Consider the following 22,213-nt stretch of genomic DNA (forward strand, 5'->3'; position numbering starts at 1 on the left):
GGAGTGCTTTTCTCTGCTTGAAAGAAAGAGCAAAGCTGCAGGAAAAGGTGAAAGTGGAAATCTCTCCTAGCAGCTGCAAGGCATGGCCTAATGGAGACACAGAAGGCTGAGTGCTGAGCTATGGAAAGAGAGGAAAATATAATAGGACACTGCAAGGCCATGCTTCTATAAGCATGTGACGATAAATATTGTGTTTTAATTCATCTATAAGTTTCTGTGAGTAAAGTTTTTGAATGTTAAAGTCTGGATATTGATTTAATTTCCAAAGAAGGGCGTCAGTCCTATATATGATTTGAGCTTTTTGCTGCGATTTTGCTACTCTGACTTCAACAGTAACTGTTAGGTGGATTTGTAGCTGGTTGACTGACAGAACCATTAATGGTTCATCGGCCAGAATTTTTTTTTTGCAGAGTTCCAAATGAAACATTGCTGTAAGTTTGACACTTGCCCATGAAAATAGGCTCTTTATGTACATTGCCATAGATGGAAAAATTGATTCATACTTTTAGAGGAAGCACTTATCCAACTTACAGATAAGTTCTTGAGATTGTAAAACTGTTACACAGGTCACATCTTTTAAAATCCAATAAAAAGAAAGCATTTAAACTACCTGTGGCATGCTTCTTGGTTATTTTTGTAGGGAAGATTGAGGCAATTAATAAACAAATAGTTTAATGTTAATTGAGGTTAAATAATGTTAGCTGAAATACAAAATATTATGTGAAGGAGTTTACAACCCTGGAGCAAAATCTGAAGATGAGTCAATAATCCTGTATAAGATTGATATACAATGAATTAGAAAAAAATAATGTTTAAAATACGGTTGCCTTTTCTAAAAAACCTGAAGCTTTTCTTTTAGAAATTCTAGGTGCCAAAATCCCAACAGAGCAGAAAAGACTATTTATGTATGCAACCACAGCTGCCCAGATGTTAATGGTCCAGAGATGGAAAGAAGACAAAGTCTCTACCAGAGAAGAATGGCAGATGAAGTTGATAGATTATGCTGAAATGGCAAAAATGACCAGAAGAATTAGAAATCAGGAAGACCAAAATGTTAATAAAGAATGGGGGAAATACATAATTTACCTTAAAAAGCATTGTAAACAACTAAAATCATTAGCAGGATTGGAATAACACTTGTAGTTTAATGTTGGAATTTTGGATATAATGGAGATGTTAAAGATTTGGATCAATATAAAAGATGCAGGAGGAAATGATTAACAATAGGACCCACAAAGGGGAGGAGGGAAGTTCAGCAGGTTCTTTGAAATCTTGTTTTTATGATGGCGGTTGGATAATTGAAAGTAAAATTTTAAAATCTGAAAAACTAAATAATTTTAATAAAACAACAACAACAAACAACAACAATCCTGCATAAGATTGTATTACCAGAAGTATTGTCAGAAGTACTCAGAGATATTTAGAGGCCTAGGATGAATCTCACCTGCGCTAAGGGGCAAAGTATAGCAGGGATGGGAAATCTATGGTCTTCTAGATGTTGCTGACTTGCAGCTCTCAGCAAACCTGACCATCACTGACAAGGAGAACCACAAATTCCCCTCGTGTATCGGATCTTGATATTGGAAGCCCAGCTGGTTTACAAAGCCCGGACGTACACTCTCAACAGGATGTGCCTTCTCTAGGGTATGGTGTGCTTTTGACTGCCTTTGTTGTTGTTTAGTCGTCTAGTCATGTCCGACTCTTCGTGACCCTATGGACCAGAGCACGCCAGGCACTTCTGTCTTCCACTTACTATCAGTGAAATCTAACTGGTGAGGGTTCTAAAGAGAGCTACCAAGATACATATCTGGTATGGAGGACTGAACGAGTTTGTATAGAAAACATACTAAGGGCAACCATAGTAGCAGCTTTTAAAATATCAAAAGGATCTCCATAATAATGGTGAGCGCAAAGACTTGTTTATGGCAGCCAAGCCCAACTACAAGAGGCAAGAGTGAAGAAGCGTGTCAACGCCCAGCAGGCATGAGGGCTGCCTGCCGCCCCAAGGCAGCTGATACCTGGACAGCTATTGTTGGGCCAAAGCAAACTGGTCCCACCTCCGGTGGAGGGGAAGGGTCACAGAGAAGTCTGGCTGAGAGGTTCAGAGGGAAGGAGAAGATCCACTGTATGGCTCTTACTCAAAGTGTACTTTCAAATGAGTGGCATATGGCAATCTATACTAGAGAGAACTAGATTGAATATGCAGATTGGTGGCTTGCATGGGATAGTGGTAGAACTTAAATATTTATTTAACTGGGTGTAAACTTGGCACTTGCAAATTTAAAAAATGATGAACTCCTTATTTTGCAAAGGAACAGAAAAGGTGCAATAAAAATCAGTCCCAGTTACAATGGAAGGAAGATGGCTCAAATGCTCTTTATTTTGCCATTGGATCTTGGACACAATCTACATAATCATCCCAAAGCTTTTCAGACCCCAAAAAGGCTATGAGGGTGTTAAAACAGAACAGAAAACTTTCTTTCTCCATTTGGAGTCAGTACCCAGTCCCTTCTTTGCAAATCTGCTCATTTATTGAATCCCTCAACTCAATACTGGGCACCCAGCGACCTCTGCTGGTGTGTTTTTAGGATGAAGGGAGAGACAAAGAAAGGGAAGGGAGAGACATCAGATGATTAAAACACAGAGACAAATAATTTCCCATCACTTAATAATTTCCCATCACTCCTTGCCCTCTTCTTTTATATGATGATGATATATGATGATATTAGATCTCGATTTTGCTTGGGATTCTGAGATACAGAGGTGTCAACCTAAATAAAATATTGGGGGGGGGGGGCACAGGTATGCCCCGCCCCGCATAATTGATGACGAGACGCGGCGCTTGCCCGCAGTTTGAACGGCACTGTCATTCAAGTGATTGAAACGGGAGTCTTGTTGCATATTAATAGGATAATACACTTGCTTCCTGAATAATAGTTTCGGTGCAACTGCATTATGGAGATAGACGGCAAGACTGCGAATAACGCCTTAATGAAAGCTCTGCCCAAGCAGGTGGGTATCTTTCCATAAGGCAGACAACACACATTGCTAGATTTAAGAATACTGTACAGATTAGCAACTCCCCCCCCCCAAAAAAAAGTATACTTATTTTTGATTAAGTTACGGCGGGTGCTGAATAGGAAGCCGGGGGCAATCCCAAAGGGCACGAGCTTCAGTCGCGCGCGGGTCCGGCCGTCGCGCTGCCCCCAGCCCCGCCCCTCGGGCTGCGGGCGGGTCCTGCCAGGGCGCTATATAGGCGGCGCCGGAGGCGGGCGGGCGGCAGATGGACGAGCCGCGCTGTCCGGCGGCAGGGAGCTCTGTGCGGGCGCGCCTGGCTGCCTCTCGCGCTGCCTCGGCGCTCCTTCCGTCCAGCTTCGGCCGCGCCTGACGGTTGGGCTGCCCGAGAGGGAGCCTTGCGGGGCGTCGCCCGGGCGCCGGAGAGCCTCGCTCCCCGCGTCCTCCGCCCGCCCGCCCGCCCGCCGCGCCGGGTCCCGCGCTCCGTGGGACGGCGATGGTGCGCCGCCTGTGCGCGCTGCTGTGGGCGCCGCTGTGGGCTCTGGCGGCGACGTCGGGGGCTCCTCCGGGCCCGGTAGTGCGCTGCGAGCCGTGCGACTCCCGGGCGCGGGCGCAGTGCCAGGCGCCGGCGGCGCCGTGCGCCGAGCTGGTGCCCGAGCCGGGCTGCGGCTGCTGCCAGACGTGCGCGCTGCCCGAGGGCCGCCCGTGCGGCGTCTACACGGAGCTGTGCGGCGCCGGGCTGCGCTGCCGGCCGCGCCGGGGCGAGCAGAAGCCCCTCCACGCGCTGCTCGACGGCAAGGGGCTCTGCACCAACGTCAGCGGCGCCCCCCAGGAGCCCGCGCCCGGAGCAGGCGGCGGCGGCGAAGTGCGAGCCTTGCTGCTGCGAGGGACCCGCGGGCCAGGTGAGCGGGCGGCGCCCAGGGAGGGAGGGAGCGAGCGAGGGAGGGAGGGAGGAGCCGCCCGCCCGCCCGCCCGCCCGCCGGCCCTCAGCGCGGCTGGCGGGACAGGCGGGCGCTCGTCGGCTTCCCGGGCCCCGGGGCAGCTTCCCGCGGCGCAGGACTGGAAGGTCCCGTGCGCCGCTCCGTCAGTTCGTGCTGTGCGCAGCTTCTGGCCGCGGGTCATTTCCTTAGAAATCTGTCTTCCAAGATTCTGCTGATTTCCAGCGGTCTTCCTGGCGCTTCGGACTTCGCGTCTGGTCTTGTGCTGTAAACGACCTTTCCTTATTCCTTGTAAGCCAGCCGGAGACCTTCATGCTACCGGGTGGCATACAAATGCTATAAATTTTGAAATGCCCCGGCGTCCGGCCTGCCCCGCTCCGGGTGCGGATCCTGCTCGCTGGGAGCGGAGTTGGCGCTTGGCTGGGCGAATTTGGTGCGGACCATTTTCTGCGCAATTTTGGCTCGGCAGTTCGGAGAGCAAGTGAAGTTTGCTTTGCTGTATCGCCCCCTGGCGTTTGATTTGTGCTTGTGTCCACAACAACTCAGTTTCTGATGTATCACCTGTGACCAAACTGCTTGACTTTAAGACAGAAAAGGGCATGATGATGTAATATGACCTTTGACCTTCTCACTTGACACATTTTTTCCTTTGCGAACACTTAGCTCCCAAATGAGAAAAAAGTTTAGGTGTTGAATTGCTCTATATTCTGGTCACAATTGTGACTGTATTCTGTTGCAAAAATGTGTCAGCTCTGGCTCAGTTCAGTAATATATATAAATAAATAACTTTTTAAAAAGTTATCTATGTCTCAAAACCATTCTTTGCACACGCAAAAGATGGAGGGAGGGGACACTGATGGACTGCATAAGAGCCTTCCCAATTCCCAAATGAACGAATGAATGGTCAGTCTCCTCAACCTCAGGAGACTAAAGCAAGCATAGTCAAGTGTCTTATTTGCAGCCTTCCTAGAAAGTGGAGGGGAGGAGGGAAGCGCTGCCTGGAGCAAAAACTGTGCTGTGCAACCCTGTTCATATTCACTTGGAAGTGCAGCTTAATGCTCAACAGAGACTTGTGCCCTTGTGAGTTTGCCTAGAATTGCAACTGTTCAGTTCAGTCCTACGTGTTTCCTGTCAGAAATAAGTTCCATTGTTTTCAGTGGGACATACTCTCAGCGGGTTTCGGATTTGCTATAGTAATAATGTATGATACAAATGATGGTGTAAATTGTCATTTTCAAACTAAATTTGGGGACTTCCAGTGACTTCCTAAGGGGTCAAAAAAGAGGGTTCTCAATTTACATTGCCAGAAAAACTTGCAGAAGAAAACCAGTGACTCCAATTACAGTGGTGCCTATAACTGAGCACAGGTGGTCAAGTCAACTTCCTTATACACAGTTTTTCTCAGAAACACAAGGTTGGGATTCAGGATTGGAAAAGTTGCATAGGCTTAAAAAAAAAAGCATTGTAAGAGACTGGTTTGCTGATGAAGAAGATCATTTGAGGATTTGTTGCTTGATAGAAGATTGTCTTTTGCTGACCTTTCCTAAATTAAGAAGCTGTTTTTCTGTCTACACTTGAGTTGACTAAGTCCCCAGAGTGTCTTAGCCTTGTATGCAAGGAAGGACTTTAGGCCAAACCATAGCTAAGTGGGAATGTGTGGGCACTCACTGTAGAAATCAAGGCTGCTTTGCTCCTGTGGGGCTACCCTACTTGGAGTTAAGGCCTTTGTGTTGCATCCACAGGTGGCCTTTCAAACCCGAAGACATAGCCAAGGCTGATTCTTGGCTTACTGCATATGGTTTGTCTGGGAGAGGAAAACCACAAGGCTGGGTTTGGACATCACATGGTTTAGCTCTGGGTAGGGTGACAGCAGGCTGACCAGGGAGGAGCAAAGTGGCCATTAAAAAAAATATATATATTTTAATTTTACTGTGCATACCTGCACATTTGTGGTATTGTCATGGTTCACGGTTTGGCTAAACATCACATGCAGACTGGGCCATAAAAACAAAAGTCTATTAGAAACAAAACCTCCCGAGTCCACAGCTGGGCCAGAATATCACGAAAGTGTGGCAAGCTTTAGAGCCCTTCATCAGGTGAGATGTTACAGAAAGCAAGGGATGGGGTCAGGAAAAATTAACAAAAATAAACAAAAATTAGAGTGGGTGTTAACAGCCAAAAGGTCATCTTGTATCCTCAGTTCCAAGGTTGAGATGGCAGCATTCCCAAGTGCACCAGAGATTACATATCTAGGATTCTGGGATAAAGAATCAGTGGCTGCTTCTTATCCAAAACAACCCATTCAAGGCAGAATCTACAACCGAGAAAGATAATTTTTCACCATCCAGAGATGGGCTTTGAGGGTTATATATCTTCCAATCAGTTGTTTCAATTGACTTTTTAAAACTTGGTATGCCACCCAACGTTCATTCCTGCCTTTCCTCAAATAAAGACTGTCGTGTGCTCGCTTCGGCAGCACATATACTAAAACTGGAACGATACAGAGAAGATTAGCATGGCCCCTGCGCAAGGATGACATGCAAATTCGTTTATTAAGTAAATAAATAAATAAAGACTGTCATGCTTCTCTTTACTTCAACTCCCAGGAACCTGTGTCTATCTGACTTTTAGAAGACATCTGAAGGCAGCCCTGTTTAGGGAAGTTTTTAATGTTTGACGTTTTGTTGTGCTTTTAAAATTTTGTTGTGAGCTGCTCAGAGGGGTTGGGGAAACCCAGCCAGATGGGCGGAGTATAAATAATACCGTAAATTATTGTTGTTGTTGTTGTTATTTAAGATTTGGATTACTACCAGACTTTAATTTCTCACAGATGAGTAGAAATTGCTTCTTTATCCCAAGATCTAGGTGTGTAACCTGATGCCTGTAGCACCTGCCACGGATTTGTTTAGCTTGCAATATCTACCCTGGAACTGAACCTAGAAGCAAACCTCATGGCTTACAAGTATCAGCCCAGTTTTTGTACTCTACTTCCATCCCCCTTGCCCGTCCTTTTGAACATCTCACCTGATATGAAGAGTTCTGGAGAACTCTAAAGGGGGCCACGCGTTCTGATTGGGCCTGAGGAAGGTATCACTCCAATGTGGATTTTGGAATTCAACATGACCCATTAACAATTGCACATTTCAGACTCTCACCTTGTGACAATTGAATGAGGAAAATCTTTAAATATGCCACGCTTGCAAACAGCATTGCGCTACATCAGTTTCATTTCTAATAGGCAGCTATTATTTAATCAGGTGTACAAATCAAACCTGAGCCTATTTGTCGGTTAAGAAGAGGAAAAGGTGGATTTTGTGGCCTCATATATCAGCCGTGGGAATGGGCAGGCCGGGCTGGCTCCTTTTTCCACGTTAGGGATACTACTTGCCCTGATTCTTTCACCTTTGATTTCCCTAACGGTGAATAAAAGCAAGACCCCGTCTCTCTGCAGTGGGGCATAGAGGACTCTCACAGTGCAGTGCTACAGACATGGGACTTCATATATGTGGGATTGCAGTTTCAGTGGCCAGAAGTGAGTGGAAAGATTCAGCTCAATAAGTGCAGCTGATGTGATGTGCAGCCTTCCTTCTCAATGGGGCTTATTGGGGGCTGCCATGGTGATCCCTGCAGAAGCAGACTGACTCTCTGGAATGGAATCCCCCCCCCCTTTATTCAGGAAGCACTAAGCAAAGGGGGCTGGTTTCTGATACTTAGCGAAAACTCACCTGTTTGCTTGGACTTTCCTGAACCCCTGTTGCTGAGTTGTTCTGGCCTATGTGTGCTGCAATATGTATGACTTTTTAAAAAATGGTTTTATCTTTCTGAACTGCTATGAAATATCTTTGTAATAAAATACTAAGAAATGAAAATACTTACTGAAATGAAAGAAAAATGCAGCACTGAACCATTTTTTTAAATTAAAAAATCAGCAATCAAGCTGAGATTTGCCTAAAGTAAATAGGACCCTCACTGTTCCAGAACCCCTGGGGTTCCTTGGAAGCTTCTCAGAGCTTCCTCCCTGTAAAGGATCCATAATGACAGGCAAGTCTCTCAGGGTGCCAATTTCTCACTGCAATGTTCAGCTTAAGAGAGTATGCATTATCTTCTAGGTCTGGGGTTCCTAAACTCCCCCACCCCCCATAGCACCTGAAAAGCATAGAGGGTCTGGGTGGATCACTTTAATACTATTTTCAGTTTACAATGCATTGTGCTAGATGCTGTATGCTTATTTTTTTTAAGAGTGTGTGGTGGGGGGCTTCTTTTATTGTCTTCCATCACAATGTGGATTTCACAGTGTACGTGTTCTTAACAGACATGTTGTGGACTCCCCAAATGGAGCTCATGTACCATTGTTGTCTTGGGTCACACTGGCTAGTAGCATGGGGCAGCGGTGTGGCTCCGCAAGACTTGCCCTTGTGCCACATAAACTGTGCGCAGCTTGGAATGTGCTGCAGACTCTTTGACACATGCTGGCATAAGCTGGGCAGAGCTGGCTAGTGAGGTGGGGGGGGGGTAGCATTTGCCTCAGGTGGCAGAAGTGCAAGAGGGGACCCCCTGCCCACCCCACTGCTTTGGCTGCCAGAGCACCCTCCTCTCACCGACTTTCTGCAAGGCTGGCATTCTGGTGAGTGGCACAGCCTGGCAGGACACCCCCCCTCTCCTAATTTGGCACATGGTGGTGCATTCCACCAGTGGCAGAAGTGGGGCAGCACGTTATTATTTCTTCTCAGGTGGCCCCACAGGACAGCCCATCCCTGCTGCTGGGGGTCTTTGACAGACCATTCCCTGCATATATATATGCAGATGGGAAATGATAAAGTAACATGGAATGCTTGGGGGGGGGGGGAAATCTAAAAACAAAAATAAGGTTTTTCAACAGAAAATTTGTGCAGACTTTATTAACATACTTTCTGTGTGTATGTTTTAAATTGAATTGTGCAAAATACCCTAATTAACAAACCACAAACAGTGTGAAGTTTAAACATTGCTGAGGCTTTGAATAAAACCCATAGAAAACAGAATACTCTGCTTCCTCAAATCCGGTTTCTTAAACGTTTATGTTTTGTGTGTGCCGAGTGTCAGTAGTAGCTGTGCCAAAACCACCTGCCAGAAGGTGATGCCTTGGCTCCCCTTTTGCCAACCGGCCACATTTTCTGCTGCTCAGGCCTTCAGCTCCACTGCAGAACTTCTTGCCTTGTGTCATTTTGAATAAAGATTTCAGTACACATTTGCTGTGGTCGGTTCTAAAGCCAGGCAGTTCTCTGCTCTTCATTTAATAGTTGTGCATTCCCAGTGTAATTGCCACAGGTGACAGCTGAAATGGAAGCCTGAAGCAAGCTTGAGAGATGCTCCCTTTAAAAACATCCAAAACCAAATGCAACCCGCTGCAGTCACACGAAGATGAAATATTGTGCAGACCTGGAAGCATTGTGTCTGTCCCATATTTGAAAGCAATTCTTTGTAATGCTTAGCAAAAGCAAAATCAGCATAATGTCTAAGGATCATAGCAGAACAATGTTCACAGCTTTCAAATAGAGTGGTACCTCGGGTTACAGATGCTCCACGTTACAGACGCTTCAGGTTACAGACTCCACTAACCCAGAAATAGTACCTCAGGTTAAGAACTTTGCTTCAGGATGAGAACAGAAATCGTGCAGCAGCAGCAGCAGGAGGCCCTATTAGTTAAAGTGGTACCTCAGGTTAAGAACAGACCTCCGGAACGAATTAAGTTCTTAACCCAAGGGACCACTGTAGATTCTAGGTTTATTTAAAGAGAATTAAATATGAAATAATTTAGAACATGGAATAAAGCCCAATGACAGCAGCTGTATAAGCAATTGGTCAGAATATCCATTTAAATAAATATCAACCCATTTGTCATAGATGGTGGGTCACCTTTCATTATTAGTTTCCTCCTCATTCAGAGGAAAACACATTGTTTTTCATGTTAATCATAAATATAAGCACTCTCACAGTGCGTTTTATGCACCATGAATATATGCCTGCAAGGCATGCAAATTTGACAAATTACCTGTATAGATATTTGCATGCCTTGCAGGGGCGAAAGTTGCTGACAAACTTCTCATTGGGGTCCAGACTTCAGAAATGATCAAGTCATGACAAAATATGCCCTCTCCTGGTAAGAAGTGGAAATGCTTCAAATTCAGGCAAGGTGATTTGCTAGATGTTAGTGGTTTAAAAATTATGACTGTGAAAACAAATCAATTTAGAGCTTATAGGACATGTTTCAAACATCTAAATATAAATGAAAGACACACAACTCCTGCAGCCCAATAATAACACTGGCATGATTGGTTGCAAAGTCACTAGGTTCCTTCAGTCATGAAAATACTGAACTCTTTCTGTTCAGGAAATAGATTCTGCCGTCTCTATGATATTGAGGCTGCTGTCTTCAAACCACTTACTCCAAAATAGCTCCACTGACTTCAGCAGAGCCCTTCTGGATAAGTGCCTGGTTTTTAAGCATTGTGGCCTGAGTAGCTGAAACCTTTTTATGTTTAGGAAAGCCTCCATAAGCGCAGCTTCATCCATTCACTTTCACCCCCTTTTTCCTATTGTTTGCCCTCCTCTGTTTTGTCTCCCCCATTGTAAAAAAGTAGGTTGCAGTTTCTTATTTTTGCTATCCTGAATGCTCCGTGCACCATCCTAATGTACCGTGATAATAACCTTCAGAGACATTATCATGTGGAAGTTCTTCCGCTACAATTAATAAACGATGGGCTAACTTTTGAACATTTGTTTTTGTTTAAAGGGAATGCCAGCAATTCAGAAGAAGACCAGAACATCAGCAGCACAGAGAATCAGTCTGTCTCCAACACACAGAGACTGTTGGAACCCAAGTCACATGCTCACCACACCAAAATAGATGTCATTAGGAAAGAGCACGCCAAAAATACCCAACGCTACAAATACGATTCACAAAGCACAGACACACTGAATTTCTCTTCTGAGTCCAAGCAGGAGACTGAATATGTAAGTAATTTTTATTTAACAGAAAAAGCAACATACATGTGTTCCGTAAATATCACTTTAAATGGATGCAGACTCTAGATATTGTTAGTTGTCTGAGCTTGTGTTGTTTCCAGAATTACTAGAACTGATCCTGACAGCTGCAAGATTTATGAATTATACAGAACCATTGCAATCACATTTAATCTGTCAACCAGCAGTCACTTCACAGGCAGGTTAGAGTCCCTGTGCCTCTTTTGATCATTACATACAGCTCCGAACCAGAGGTGACATCAGGTTTTGCCTCGAATGAAATTTTGAGGCAGATGTGGAAGCTTCTTGTTTGGGAGAAATATCAGAGGAATTTTGAGAGCAGAAAAGTGAATTTCATTGGTTGGTTTCCCAAGGGAGTTTTAAATATCCCACAACAAATATTCCTGGAGGTTGTTAGTCATGAGATGCTGAGGGTCTTCCTCCATCTCTCTCACCAGCAGCTGAGGGTTCTGTTTGGAATCCACGGCTGGTGGAGGATATCTCTGCCCAGTAAGCAAAGCTGGTGTAAATCATGGCTTGCCTCATTCCTAACGCAAAACATGAGGTTTGTGTTTAGCCGAAACATCTGAGTCATCCTGAAGGAAGGAAAAGTTTGAGGAAGACAAGTGACGTTTCAAAGAGGATTCTCCACACCTCTCCATACTTAAGCTGCCTGGCTGGACAAGATTTTATGGTGGCAATGTCCTGTTCCCCTTACATACACAACAGATTGGCTAATAAATAAAAATTCCTTGCTTTCTGTCTATGTCTGCGAGCCTATAATCCCAAGCAGCCAGTCATAGCAAGTGCTGTGAATGCAGGACTCAGTATCAACTTTTGGCTGGCTATCAGAAGTTTTCTTCTGCACACAAAGCAGTGTCTAGCTTTGCTAGTGATTGCTCTGCCATGCTGAAAATGCCTCTGGGTGAAAAAAAAACCACACATGGAGGATGAAGTGGTCACTGTTTCTTGTTCCTTATGTGTTGGATATGAACAAAGTCTGCAGACCTGCCGGACTGGAGGAAACGGGAGCAGAGAATACTCTGGTTCATGTACTGCTCTTGGCAGGCAAGCGGCAGATCCCCATGCCAACAGCACACAAAATGTTGCTGTGTTTTTCTTGGCTGTGCATCAAAACACTCACGGCTGATCCAGACACAACTTTGTGCTGTTGAAAAGGAAAAAAAATAGGGAGGGACCACTCCAAAAACCTACCTAAATGGAAAATGTAGAGAGTCTGATGAAAGTGAAAAGTGGCCTTGCCTGGCTCATTTGTCACAAAATGTAGAAATGTTCCAGTGGGAGCCCAAGGGTGCCTGGCTTTTCGGAGAGCGCTGCTTCTCTTCCACAAGGAGGAAGGAAACACAAAGGTTTCTGTTCACAGGGTAATAGACAGGTTGACTTTATTTTCATGCTATCCCCTTCCGACCAATTCTGAAACTGGGGAACTTCAAGTTCTGACATTGCAGTAACTCGTATTTAGAGATGCTGATTTAATTTCGCAATCTATTCTGAGTGCAAACGGCACAAAGGCCATCTTCTGAGCATTTTTCTTTAAAATAAAAAGGGAAACAGCAATAGTGGAAGCAGCAAAAATATTGTTGACAGTATGTCAATGAACAGACCTGGTTTCATTGAGAGATGACAGCCAGGATTTCAAAAACTTGGCCAGTAGGATATAGTCCATCCAGACAGTGGGTGAGAAAAGAGGAAAGTGGTGATTACAAAAGCAAGATCTCATTCGTGATGGCTGCTTCCCAGTAACTGCTCCTGCTGTCTGCTGTACAGCTCTGCAGTCCAGCTATGTGACCAGAAGGAAAAGGGCTTGAAGATTTAGAAACTCCTGTGCCTTACTATGTGGTTAAATTGAGAAATTGGAATATTTAATTAATAAAGCAACTAATTTTGACCATTTAAAAATAATTTTTTCATGCATTTTACCTCAGAAACAAGTTACCTGTAAAAAGCTTGTAATGTGACCTACAGTCAATGCCCCTGAATTGCTTTATTTGTAAGGAATAGACGATGTAAATAATTTTAAAAACATATTCAAAGTTGGGCCAATTGCCTCTTGGAGGCTAATTTGTGGGAAATGTTAAAAGAGTTGATTGATCAGTTGATTGATCCGTTAAGCTGCCAAGTGAAAGCCCAAGTGAGATCTGCTGGAGCATGAACCTCTCAATGCGTTATCTGCTGGCAACTGCTTTGCCATCATTTCACTACTTCTCCTGAGCATTAATGAGAAAATCTTCATTGAAAGTTTACTGCACTGTGCTACAAAATGTACTAACGAAGTATGTCACAACTTTTTAGCAATCTTACTGCTCCACAATGGATCTTTTGTGAATAGGAGCCCTTTCTGACCTCATCCTAGCAGGGCAGGAACTAGGATGATACTGTAAGTCAGGATGTAGAACCTGGGATCCTCCTGATGTTTTTGGCCTATGGCTTTGTGATAGTCGACCTTTTGCTGTGTTGCCTGGGGCTGATGGCAGTTGGAGTCGGGCAGTCTCTGGAGAGCCATGAGTTCCCCATTCCTGGGAAACCGTCCCATTGGGAAACCTTCCCACGCAACTCAGGCATTTGACATTATCGACTCCGTGGCATGAGACATCTAGGCTGCTGCAGGTCCCACATAGCTGAGGGGGTGTCCTGGTCAGAAGGACCCTAAATATGCTGCTAAATAGCCTCAGATGTGCTTGGAGTTCTGTCAAGCGTGCTGACTCGGGTAGGAGATGGGGGCCCCCATCTCCTTGGGGTTGAGACCCCAAGTTCTGTCACTGACACTGTGTAAGTTGCAGGCTTGCTGTAAATTTTTGGAATATAGCCAGAAGCATTGGATTCCTTGGGAGATGTTCTCTTTGGTCTCCCAGTATAGCTGTTTAATTGATAGTCATAGCCCAAGCCCTGCCTGCTCACCGTAGCTTAAAAAGGGATTCTGTCTCATAATCTCCTAAAGCTGCTCTGGAGGTTAGAGCTATCTGCGGGTTGGGAATATCAATGTGGCTCTCTTTGCCACCACTCCCCCCACTCCTCGCAGCATGTTCAGAGGCTTCCATAAGAGACCAGGGCTTGGCTTGTGCTGCAGGATGGAGAAAGTGTGAAAATCCAGGAGTCACTTGCAGTTTTGCTTCCGTTGTTACCTTTCCCCAACTGCTTCAGGAGTGGCAAGACACAGGGCTTGGGAGAGAGGCAGAGGGTTTGTGCCTGCCATTCTTTTTTATTCAAACATGGCAAACGGAGGAATAGAGGGAGGAGGGAGGGGAGAGGCTTGAGAGAGCCACAGACACTGAAAGAGAAGGAGCAGGGGAGATTTCTCCTGCCTGCAATACAGTCCTGATTCAGCTCCTTCTCTTCCCCACTCTCAGTGCAGGAAAGAAGAGTCAAGAAAAGTTTAGAACAATTAAGAAAAGCCGAGTCACAGTGAAAAAGCACGGAGGGAGATATAAATAAGGGGGAAGAGAGGACGGAACTTTAGCTTCTGCAACTGACTTGCTTAGCTGATGGATGTGCTGCGTCTCCTTGGTTACTGGGCAAAAAAGTTAATTACAGTGGTACCTCGGTTTTCAAATGTAGTCAGTTCTGAAATACCGTTTGAGTTCTGAAACGTTCAAAAACCGAAAACTCAATACGGAATGGCATGTTTGATTTCTGAAGGATGTTCGAAAACTGAAGCATTTACTTCTGGGTTTATGGCGTGTGAAAACCAAAATGTTTGTCAACGGAGACGTTCGAAAACTGAGGTACCACTGTACTGCCTGTTTCTGCTTACAGACGAAGGGCTTTTCTGGCAGCCTGGCAATAGGCAAACATATATTACACTGCAATTAGAATCATGCTAAACATCTTTAAAATATTTGCAGTTGTGTATGATAAAACAATAAACACATGTAAAATAAAAAAGAAACACCAAAAAGTGAATAACAGCCCCAAATTAAAAAATTGTCCAGTAGCACCCTAGAGACCAACTAAGCTTTTGTGTGCATTATGGGATAGCCACTCGCAGCCTCTCCTGGGCAAGGGGAGCCTTCATCCCCCTGCCCGGGAGAGGCTGCCTGCAGCTAAGGCTCCCCCAAGAGCCGCACTCCCTGTAAAGAGCGCGTGGAGTGTGCCCTTCTCCCTCCTCGGGAAAAAGCCCCACGGTCCATGCAGCTCTTTAAAGGGAGCGCTGAGCAGAGCCTCCTGCCTGCATTCGCTCCATAAAATGCACACACATTTCCCCTTACTTTTTAGGAGGGGAAAAGTGCAGCTTATAGAGCGAAAAATACGGTAATCTTAGGATCCAAGCAATTGCCCTAAATGTGTAGAACATTTGTTCAGTTTAGGTGTAGTGTGGTGTGGTGCAATAGGTGAGTGTGGATCAGGTTTTAATCAGCTACTCTGAAGGGGGCGGAAGCTGGATTTAGATGTCCCCTTCTCCCCACTAAATGTCTTCACAGTGAGGTGGCAGTTTATTTGATCCCTAAATGCAGTTCTCTATGTGGGTACAGTTAGCTTGGGAGCATTTAATTTTTTTTTTAATGCAAGCCTAATTACAATCTGCTGTGTAAAATAGTAGTTAAAGCAGCCAAATTCTTGATAGGCAGATGTGTGAGTCCAGCTGCCTTTATGCGAAGACAAAGTTGGCTCTCTAATATTCTAGAAACCTTCAGCTAAGATGGAGTGGAACTAGGCTTTATTCCACCCGGGTCAAAAACCCACAGTGACACCCCTCTGGAGGCTTCACCCAGGGCTAAGGAAATGTCCTTCCTTAACCCTTTAGTGTTCTTTTGCTATTTTAGTCAAAATTTCATTCTCCATCTTAATACAACACTTAATACCAGTGTTTACCATAGTGTCAAATAGAACGCTAAGAGTATTGGCATATAAGGATTTTCTGATTTGTAAGAATAAATAAGCAATCATTATAATTGTCAGGGTCCTTGTCGCAGAGAAATGGAAGACACATTAAACAACCTAAAGATTCTGAATGTCTTAAGCCCGAGAGGATTGCATATTCCGAATTGTGACAAGAAGGGATTCTACAAGAAAAAACAGGTGAGTGAAATTTCTCAGCCATTTATGTTTTTCCTTCCTTCATCTGTTATAGTCAGTAATTCCAGTAAAATATCACTGAACAATAAATAATTAATCATCAACCCATGCCTTTTTTATCAAATACAGCAGCTTGGGGCACCTGCTGACATGGCTCCAATGCTTCTTGTCAGATGCAATTGATGTCAATAACAACAGATCAAATTGGAGAAACCTCTGCCAAGTCACAGATGAGCTTGACACTGGCCCTAGTTTCCAGTACCCTTCGTTGAAAAAAAGGAGCTCTCTGAAAAAGAAGGGGATGGACAGCAAAATGAGCATATGGCTGTAATAGATCAATGCTTTGAATAGTAATTAGCTGCTTGGGGGATCCTATAAAAATTGAGTTGGGTCATGTTACAGACAATGTCTCGGGGGGTCCCTTTTATTGAATATTACAGCATTGCCACATATGTGCTTGTTGCTGATTGTTTAACACAAATACTATGCAAAGGTTGCATATAGGCATTAATCACCAATAGATTAAAGGGTGGGAAAGGGAACACAGAACTAGACAGGCATGAAAACCTCCTTATTAAACTATAACTAGTGATTGATATAGTTCCGTAGATGTGGTCAATCATGCATTAGGAACAGGTCAGGGTACAATGTTTTCATGAACTCAATGTGAACTGAATATTCTAGTCATGTGCAGAAGGAATGCTTCAGCTTAGAGCGGTTTGTGCAGAAGCAAAACTTCCCATCAGACAACAACCTGAGCAACTTTACATATGTATCCTTTACATGCTGCTGAGGATTGCTTCCAAAATCTAGGTCATGTGATCAAGAAAGTGATATGCACTCAGAACATTTACTTCTAAGTAATGCTGGCATCTCAAGGAGTCTGGATTTTGGGCACCTGCCTCATGAGATTATGACCTTTCTTGACAATTGCAGACCACCAGACCTACCCACACCTTGGTTAGTTCACACATAAACATGCACCACCAAAGAGCCCACCTTGCAGACTTTCTGTCTTGTTTTCTCTTTCAGTTTTGCACTTTTACCTCTATTTTTTTCTCTGTATGCATGCTGATCCTCACATACTTGAATTAGGATAGAATTTTCATTTAATCAGAACTGTGTTGCAATACTTGAAGGTGCCTTTTCATAGAATCATAGAGTTGGAAGAGACCACAAGGGCCATTGAGTCCAACCCCCTGCCAAGCAGGAAACACCATCAGAGCACTCCTGACATATGGTTGTCAAGCCTCTGTTTAAAGACCTCCAAAGAAGGAGACTCCACCACACTCCTTGTCAGCAAATTCCACTGTCGAACAGCTCTTACTGTCAGGAAGTTCTTCCTAATGTTTAGGTGGAATCTTCTCTCTTGTAGTTTGGATCCATTGCTCCGTGTCTGCTTCTCTGGAGCAGCAGAAAACAACCTTTCTCCCTCCTCTATGTGACATCCTTTTATATATTTGAACATGGCTATCATATCACCCCTTAACCTCCTCTTCTCCAGGCTAAACAAGCCCAGCTCCCTTAGCCGTTCCTCATAAGGCATCGTTTCCAGGCCTTTGACCATTTTGGTTGCCCTCCTCTGGACACGTTCCAGTTTGTCAGTGTCCTTCTTGAACTGTGGTGCCCAGAACTGGACACAGTACTCCAGGTGAGGTCTGACCAGAGCAGAATACAGTGGCACTATTACTTCCCTTGATCTAGATGCTATACTCCTATTGATGCAGCCCAGAATTGCATTGGCTTTTTTTTTTTTTATAAAGATATTTATTAGGGTTTTTTATAAAAAATACAAAAATAATAAACAACATTCCTTTTGTCTTAACAAATTTTCAAACCTTTTTGGACTTCCTCACGTTTCCCGTTCACACTTACATTGTCAATACATTTTTCCAAGCAAATTATCATGTAATTTATAGTCGCTCTTTTAAATGATAGATAACAATTCTTCAGCAATTTTTGTTTTCTAAAATCTCACTTATCTTCCAATTCAAATCCAGATTAGTGATGGCCAGTTTTTTGTAATCAAGCACCCTTCTTAACATTCCACCAAATTACAATATTTTTGTAAATAAATCTTAAATTTCCTCCAATCTTCTTCAATCTTTTCTTCTCCCAAGTCTCGGATTCTGCCAGTCATTTCCGCCAGTTGCATATAGTCCATCAGCTGCATCTGCCATTCTTCCAGTGTGGGTAAATCTTGAGTTTTCCAATTCTTAGCGATAAGTATCCTTGCTGCCGTTGTAGCATACATAAAGAATGTTCGGTCCTTCTTTAACACCTTCTGGCCGACTATACCCAGGAGGAAGGCCTCTGGTTTCTTAGTGAAAGTATACTTAAATACTTTTTTCAGCTCGTTATATATCATTTCCCAGAAGGCCTTCACTTTCGGGCAAGTCCACCAGAGCTGAAAGAATGTTCCTTCATTTTCCTTACATTTCCAACATTTATTTTTGGACAAGTGGTATATTTTAGCAAGTTTAACAGGGGTCATGTACCATCTATATATCATTTTCATTACATTTTCCTTCAGAGCATTACATGCAGTGAAGTTCAGCCCAGTGGTCCACAACCTTTCCCAGTCTTCAAACATAATATTATACCCAATATCCTGTGCCCATCTTATCATAGCAGATTTAACCATTTCATCTTGTGTGTTCCATTTCAACAGCAAGTTATACATTCTTGATAATATCTTACTCTTTGGTTCTAACAGTTCTGTCTCTAACTTCGATTTTTCCACCTGGAATCCTAACTTTTTGTCATTTTTAAAAACTTCTTTGATCTGAGCATAATGTAACCAGTCTAGCACTTTACCCTTCATTTTCTCCAAACTCTGCAATTTCCAATTGTCACCATCTTTTTCTAATATTTCCCAATACTTTGGCCAATTGGCCTCCATATTGAGTCTCTTCCGGGCCTTAGCCTCCAGAGGTGAAAGCCACCTTGGGGTTTTGTTTTCCAACAAGTCTTTGTATTTTGTCCAGACATTAAATACAGCTTTCCTGACAATATGGTTCTTAAAGGCCTTATTGGTCTTAACTTTGTCATACCATAGATATGCATGCCAACCAAATGCATTGTTAAAACCTTCCAGATCCAACACATCCGTGTCTTCAAGAAGTAGCCAGTCCTTGAGCCAGCAGAAAGCTGCTGCTTCATAGTACAACTTTAAGTCCGGCAGGGCAAAGCCACCTCTTTCTTTCGCATCAGTTAGTATCTTAAACTTAATTCTAGGCTTTTTGCCCTGCCAGACAAATTTAGAAATATCTCTCTGCCACTTCCTGAAGCACTCCGTCTTATCCACAATTTGTAATGTTTGAAACAAAAACAACATCTTTGGCAATACATTCATCTTAATAGCGGCAATTCAGCCTAGCAAAGAAAGTTTCAATTTTGTCCAACAGTCCAAGTCTCTCTTAATTTCAGACCAGCATTTTTCATAATTATCCTTAAATAGACTCAGATTTTTTGCTGTTATATTTACCCCTAGGTACTTAACTTTTTTCACCAATGTTAGTTCTGTTTCTTTCTGAAACCGTTCTGACTCTATGTCTGTCAAGTTTTTCCCTAATACTTTAGTTTTCTGTTTATTTAATTTAAATCCTGCCACCCGACCAAAGTCTTGAATCAATTCCAAAACTCTTTTTGTACTAGATTCTGGCTCCTGCAGGGTCAAAACTAGGTCATCTGCAAAAGCTTTAAGTTTATATTGTTTCGCTCCGACCTGAATCCCTTGCACCAACCGGTCCCCTCTGATAAGATTCAGGAGCACCTCCAGGACTGTAATAAACAACAGCGGGGAAATTGGGCAGCCTTGTCGTGTTCCTTTTTCAATTTTAAACCCTTCCGTAACCACATTGTTGACTATCAGTTTTGCCTTTTGTTCTGAATATATCGCATCAATCCCATTTTCAAAACCCCTCCCCACTCCCATTTCTTTTAAATTTCCCTTCATAAACTTCCAATAGATATTGTCAAAGGCCTTCTCCGCATCTATAAAAACTAACACTGCTTTGGTATTAATTTCTGTTTGCAACAGCTCCAAAATGTCAATAATATTCCTTGTATTAGCAAACATGTGTCTGCCTGGGAGAAAGCCTGCTTGGTCCTTGTGTATTACTTCACTTAAAACTCTTTTAAGTCTGTTTGCCAAAACTTCAGCAAATATTTTGTAATCCACATTTAGAAGGGAGATGGGACGGTAGTTCTTAAGCTGTGTCTTTTCAGTTTCTGATTTTGGTATCAATGTGATAAAGGCTTCTTTCCACGATTCCGGCGCCTTCTTCCCCTCCATAATCTCATTGCTGACCTCCATCAGTGGTTGTATCAGATAGTCATTTAATGTCTTATAATACTTGGAGGTCAAACCATCTGGCCCTGGAGATTTGCCCAGTTTCATGTTCTGAATGGCAAGTTCAATCTCTTGTCGAGTTATTTTGCTATTCAAGAGTGTTCTATTTTCCTGTGACAGTTTTTTGAGCCCATTTTTTTCCAAGAATTGTTTAATTTCCATCTCATTTTGCGGCCCTTGAGTGTATAGTTTTTTGAAATATTTCTGGAAACACTTTCTAATTTCCACGGGGTTCTGGATATTTCTACCTTCAATTTCCAAATTTGTTACTGTATTCAACTTTTGCCTCTTTTTCAACTGCCAAGCCAGCAGTTTCCCACATTTGTTTGCCAATTCAAACGTTTTTTGTCTCATCAACTTAATCTTCCATTCAATTTCCTGATTTATCAATTTAGAATATTGTGCCTGGTGGAGTTTAATTTCTCTCAAGATCGGCTGCGATTTTGGATTTGCTCTTAACTTCTTCTCTAGTTCTTTAATTTTCTCCAAAATCCTGTCTTTCTTTTCATTCTGTGTTCTTTTCTTTATAGAATTCTGTTGTATCAAGAACCCTCTCATGACCGCTTTACTTGCATCCCAGATTGTTCTTTTTTCCACCGTCGTATTCAAATTTATTTCAAAGTAGTCCTTTATAACTTTTTGGGCCTTCTTAATGATCTCTTGATCTCTGAACAAATTGTCATTCATCTTCCATCTAAAGGAACCGGTTGGTACTAGTATCATGTCCATTTTCAAAGCATTATGGTCGGAGCAGGTCTTTGGGCAGATTTCCACTTTTCTCACCTTAGGTGCCAGACCTCTAGAAATCCATATTTGGTCGATTCTTGTCCATGTCAGCTGGGCTTCAGAAAAGAATGTTCCTTCTTTTCCCAAGGGGTTCTTTGTTCTCCATATATCAATCCAGTCCATATTATCTGTCATTTCAAAAAAGGTCTTTGGTAGTCTGCCGTCTTTGGTAACATTTTGTCTTTGTGACTTATCCATATTGGTCGATACGATCCCATTCATATCTCCCATCATAATGATGTTACCAAAGTCCAGATATTCCAACATAATCCCTTGCAACTTCTTGTAAAATTCTGATTTCCCTTCATTTGGAGCATAGATTCCTAATATCAAGATTTTCTCTCCTTGATGCTGTATTTCAATTGCCAAAATTCTTCCATGGTCGTCTTTAAATAAAAATTTAGGTGAAAGGCTCTCTTTTGCATATATCACCACTCCTCTCTTCTTAACTTTGTCCGAAGATATAAATTCCTGGCCAAGCCTTTTATTATTAATACTTTTCTGTGGAGCCTAGTCACATGTGTTTCTTGTAAACAGATAATATCCAATTGTTCCTTCTTTAATATGTGAAAGATTTTCCTCCTTTTTTCCGGGCTGTTGCAGCCATTAATATTCCAGTTCAAAAGTTGCAGGGACATCCTGGATAAATCTGGTTATTTTCCTTGGGATGGTGTTTGGTTCTGTGGGTCTTTAGAGTCCACAGGTGTAGGTACCTCTGGTGGTTCGGGCCCTGGGGGTAGTTCAAGTCCTTTATGAAGGTCTTCTCCGTGGGCAATCAGAAATTTATCTCTATCTTCCAAAGTTCTAATTTTAATCTTCCTTCCTCTGAAGGTAAAGGACAAGCCTTGTGGAAAATCCCACCTAAAGATGATTGAGTTGCCTCTCAACAATTTTACAAGCTCCAAATATTCAGATCTAAGATCCAACAGCTGTTTAGGAATGTCCTTGTAAATTTCAGTTCTTCTGTCCAAAATGTCCAGAGACTTCCCGTAGTGAAGGCCTAAAATCTTGTCCCTCTCCTCCTTTGATCTCAATGTTATCAAACAGTCTCTGGGCTTCTCTTTCTTTATAAGTCTTCCAAGTC

General features: G+C 43.2%; 2 protein-coding genes across 3 annotated transcripts in view; one reads left to right on the forward strand and one right to left on the reverse strand.

The window, feature by feature from the left end:
* ADCY1 (adenylate cyclase 1) overlaps positions 1-22,213 on the reverse strand; it is a 392,554-nt gene that overhangs the window by 66,616 nt on the left and 303,725 nt on the right. The window lies entirely within an intron of this gene.
* The window catches only part of IGFBP3 (insulin like growth factor binding protein 3), a 37,680-nt gene continuing 18,748 nt past the window's right edge, over positions 3,282-22,213 (forward strand). The window contains exons 1-3 of one of the 2 annotated variants that reach the window (XM_083706408.1): positions 3,282-3,917; positions 10,726-10,946; positions 15,873-15,992. In XM_083706408.1, coding sequence (XP_083562534.1) covers positions 3,512-3,917; positions 10,726-10,946; positions 15,873-15,992 — 747 coding nt within the window. In that variant the 5' untranslated portion in view covers positions 3,282-3,511. The remainder of the gene's footprint in view (positions 3,918-10,725; positions 10,947-15,872; positions 15,993-22,213) is intronic. The other variant, XM_083706409.1, reaches the window with a different exon arrangement.

This window comes from Podarcis gaigeae (genome assembly GCF_964106915.1).
Source record: "Podarcis gaigeae genome assembly, chromosome: 12".
Lineage (NCBI taxonomy): Eukaryota > Metazoa > Chordata > Lepidosauria > Squamata > Lacertidae > Podarcis > Podarcis gaigeae.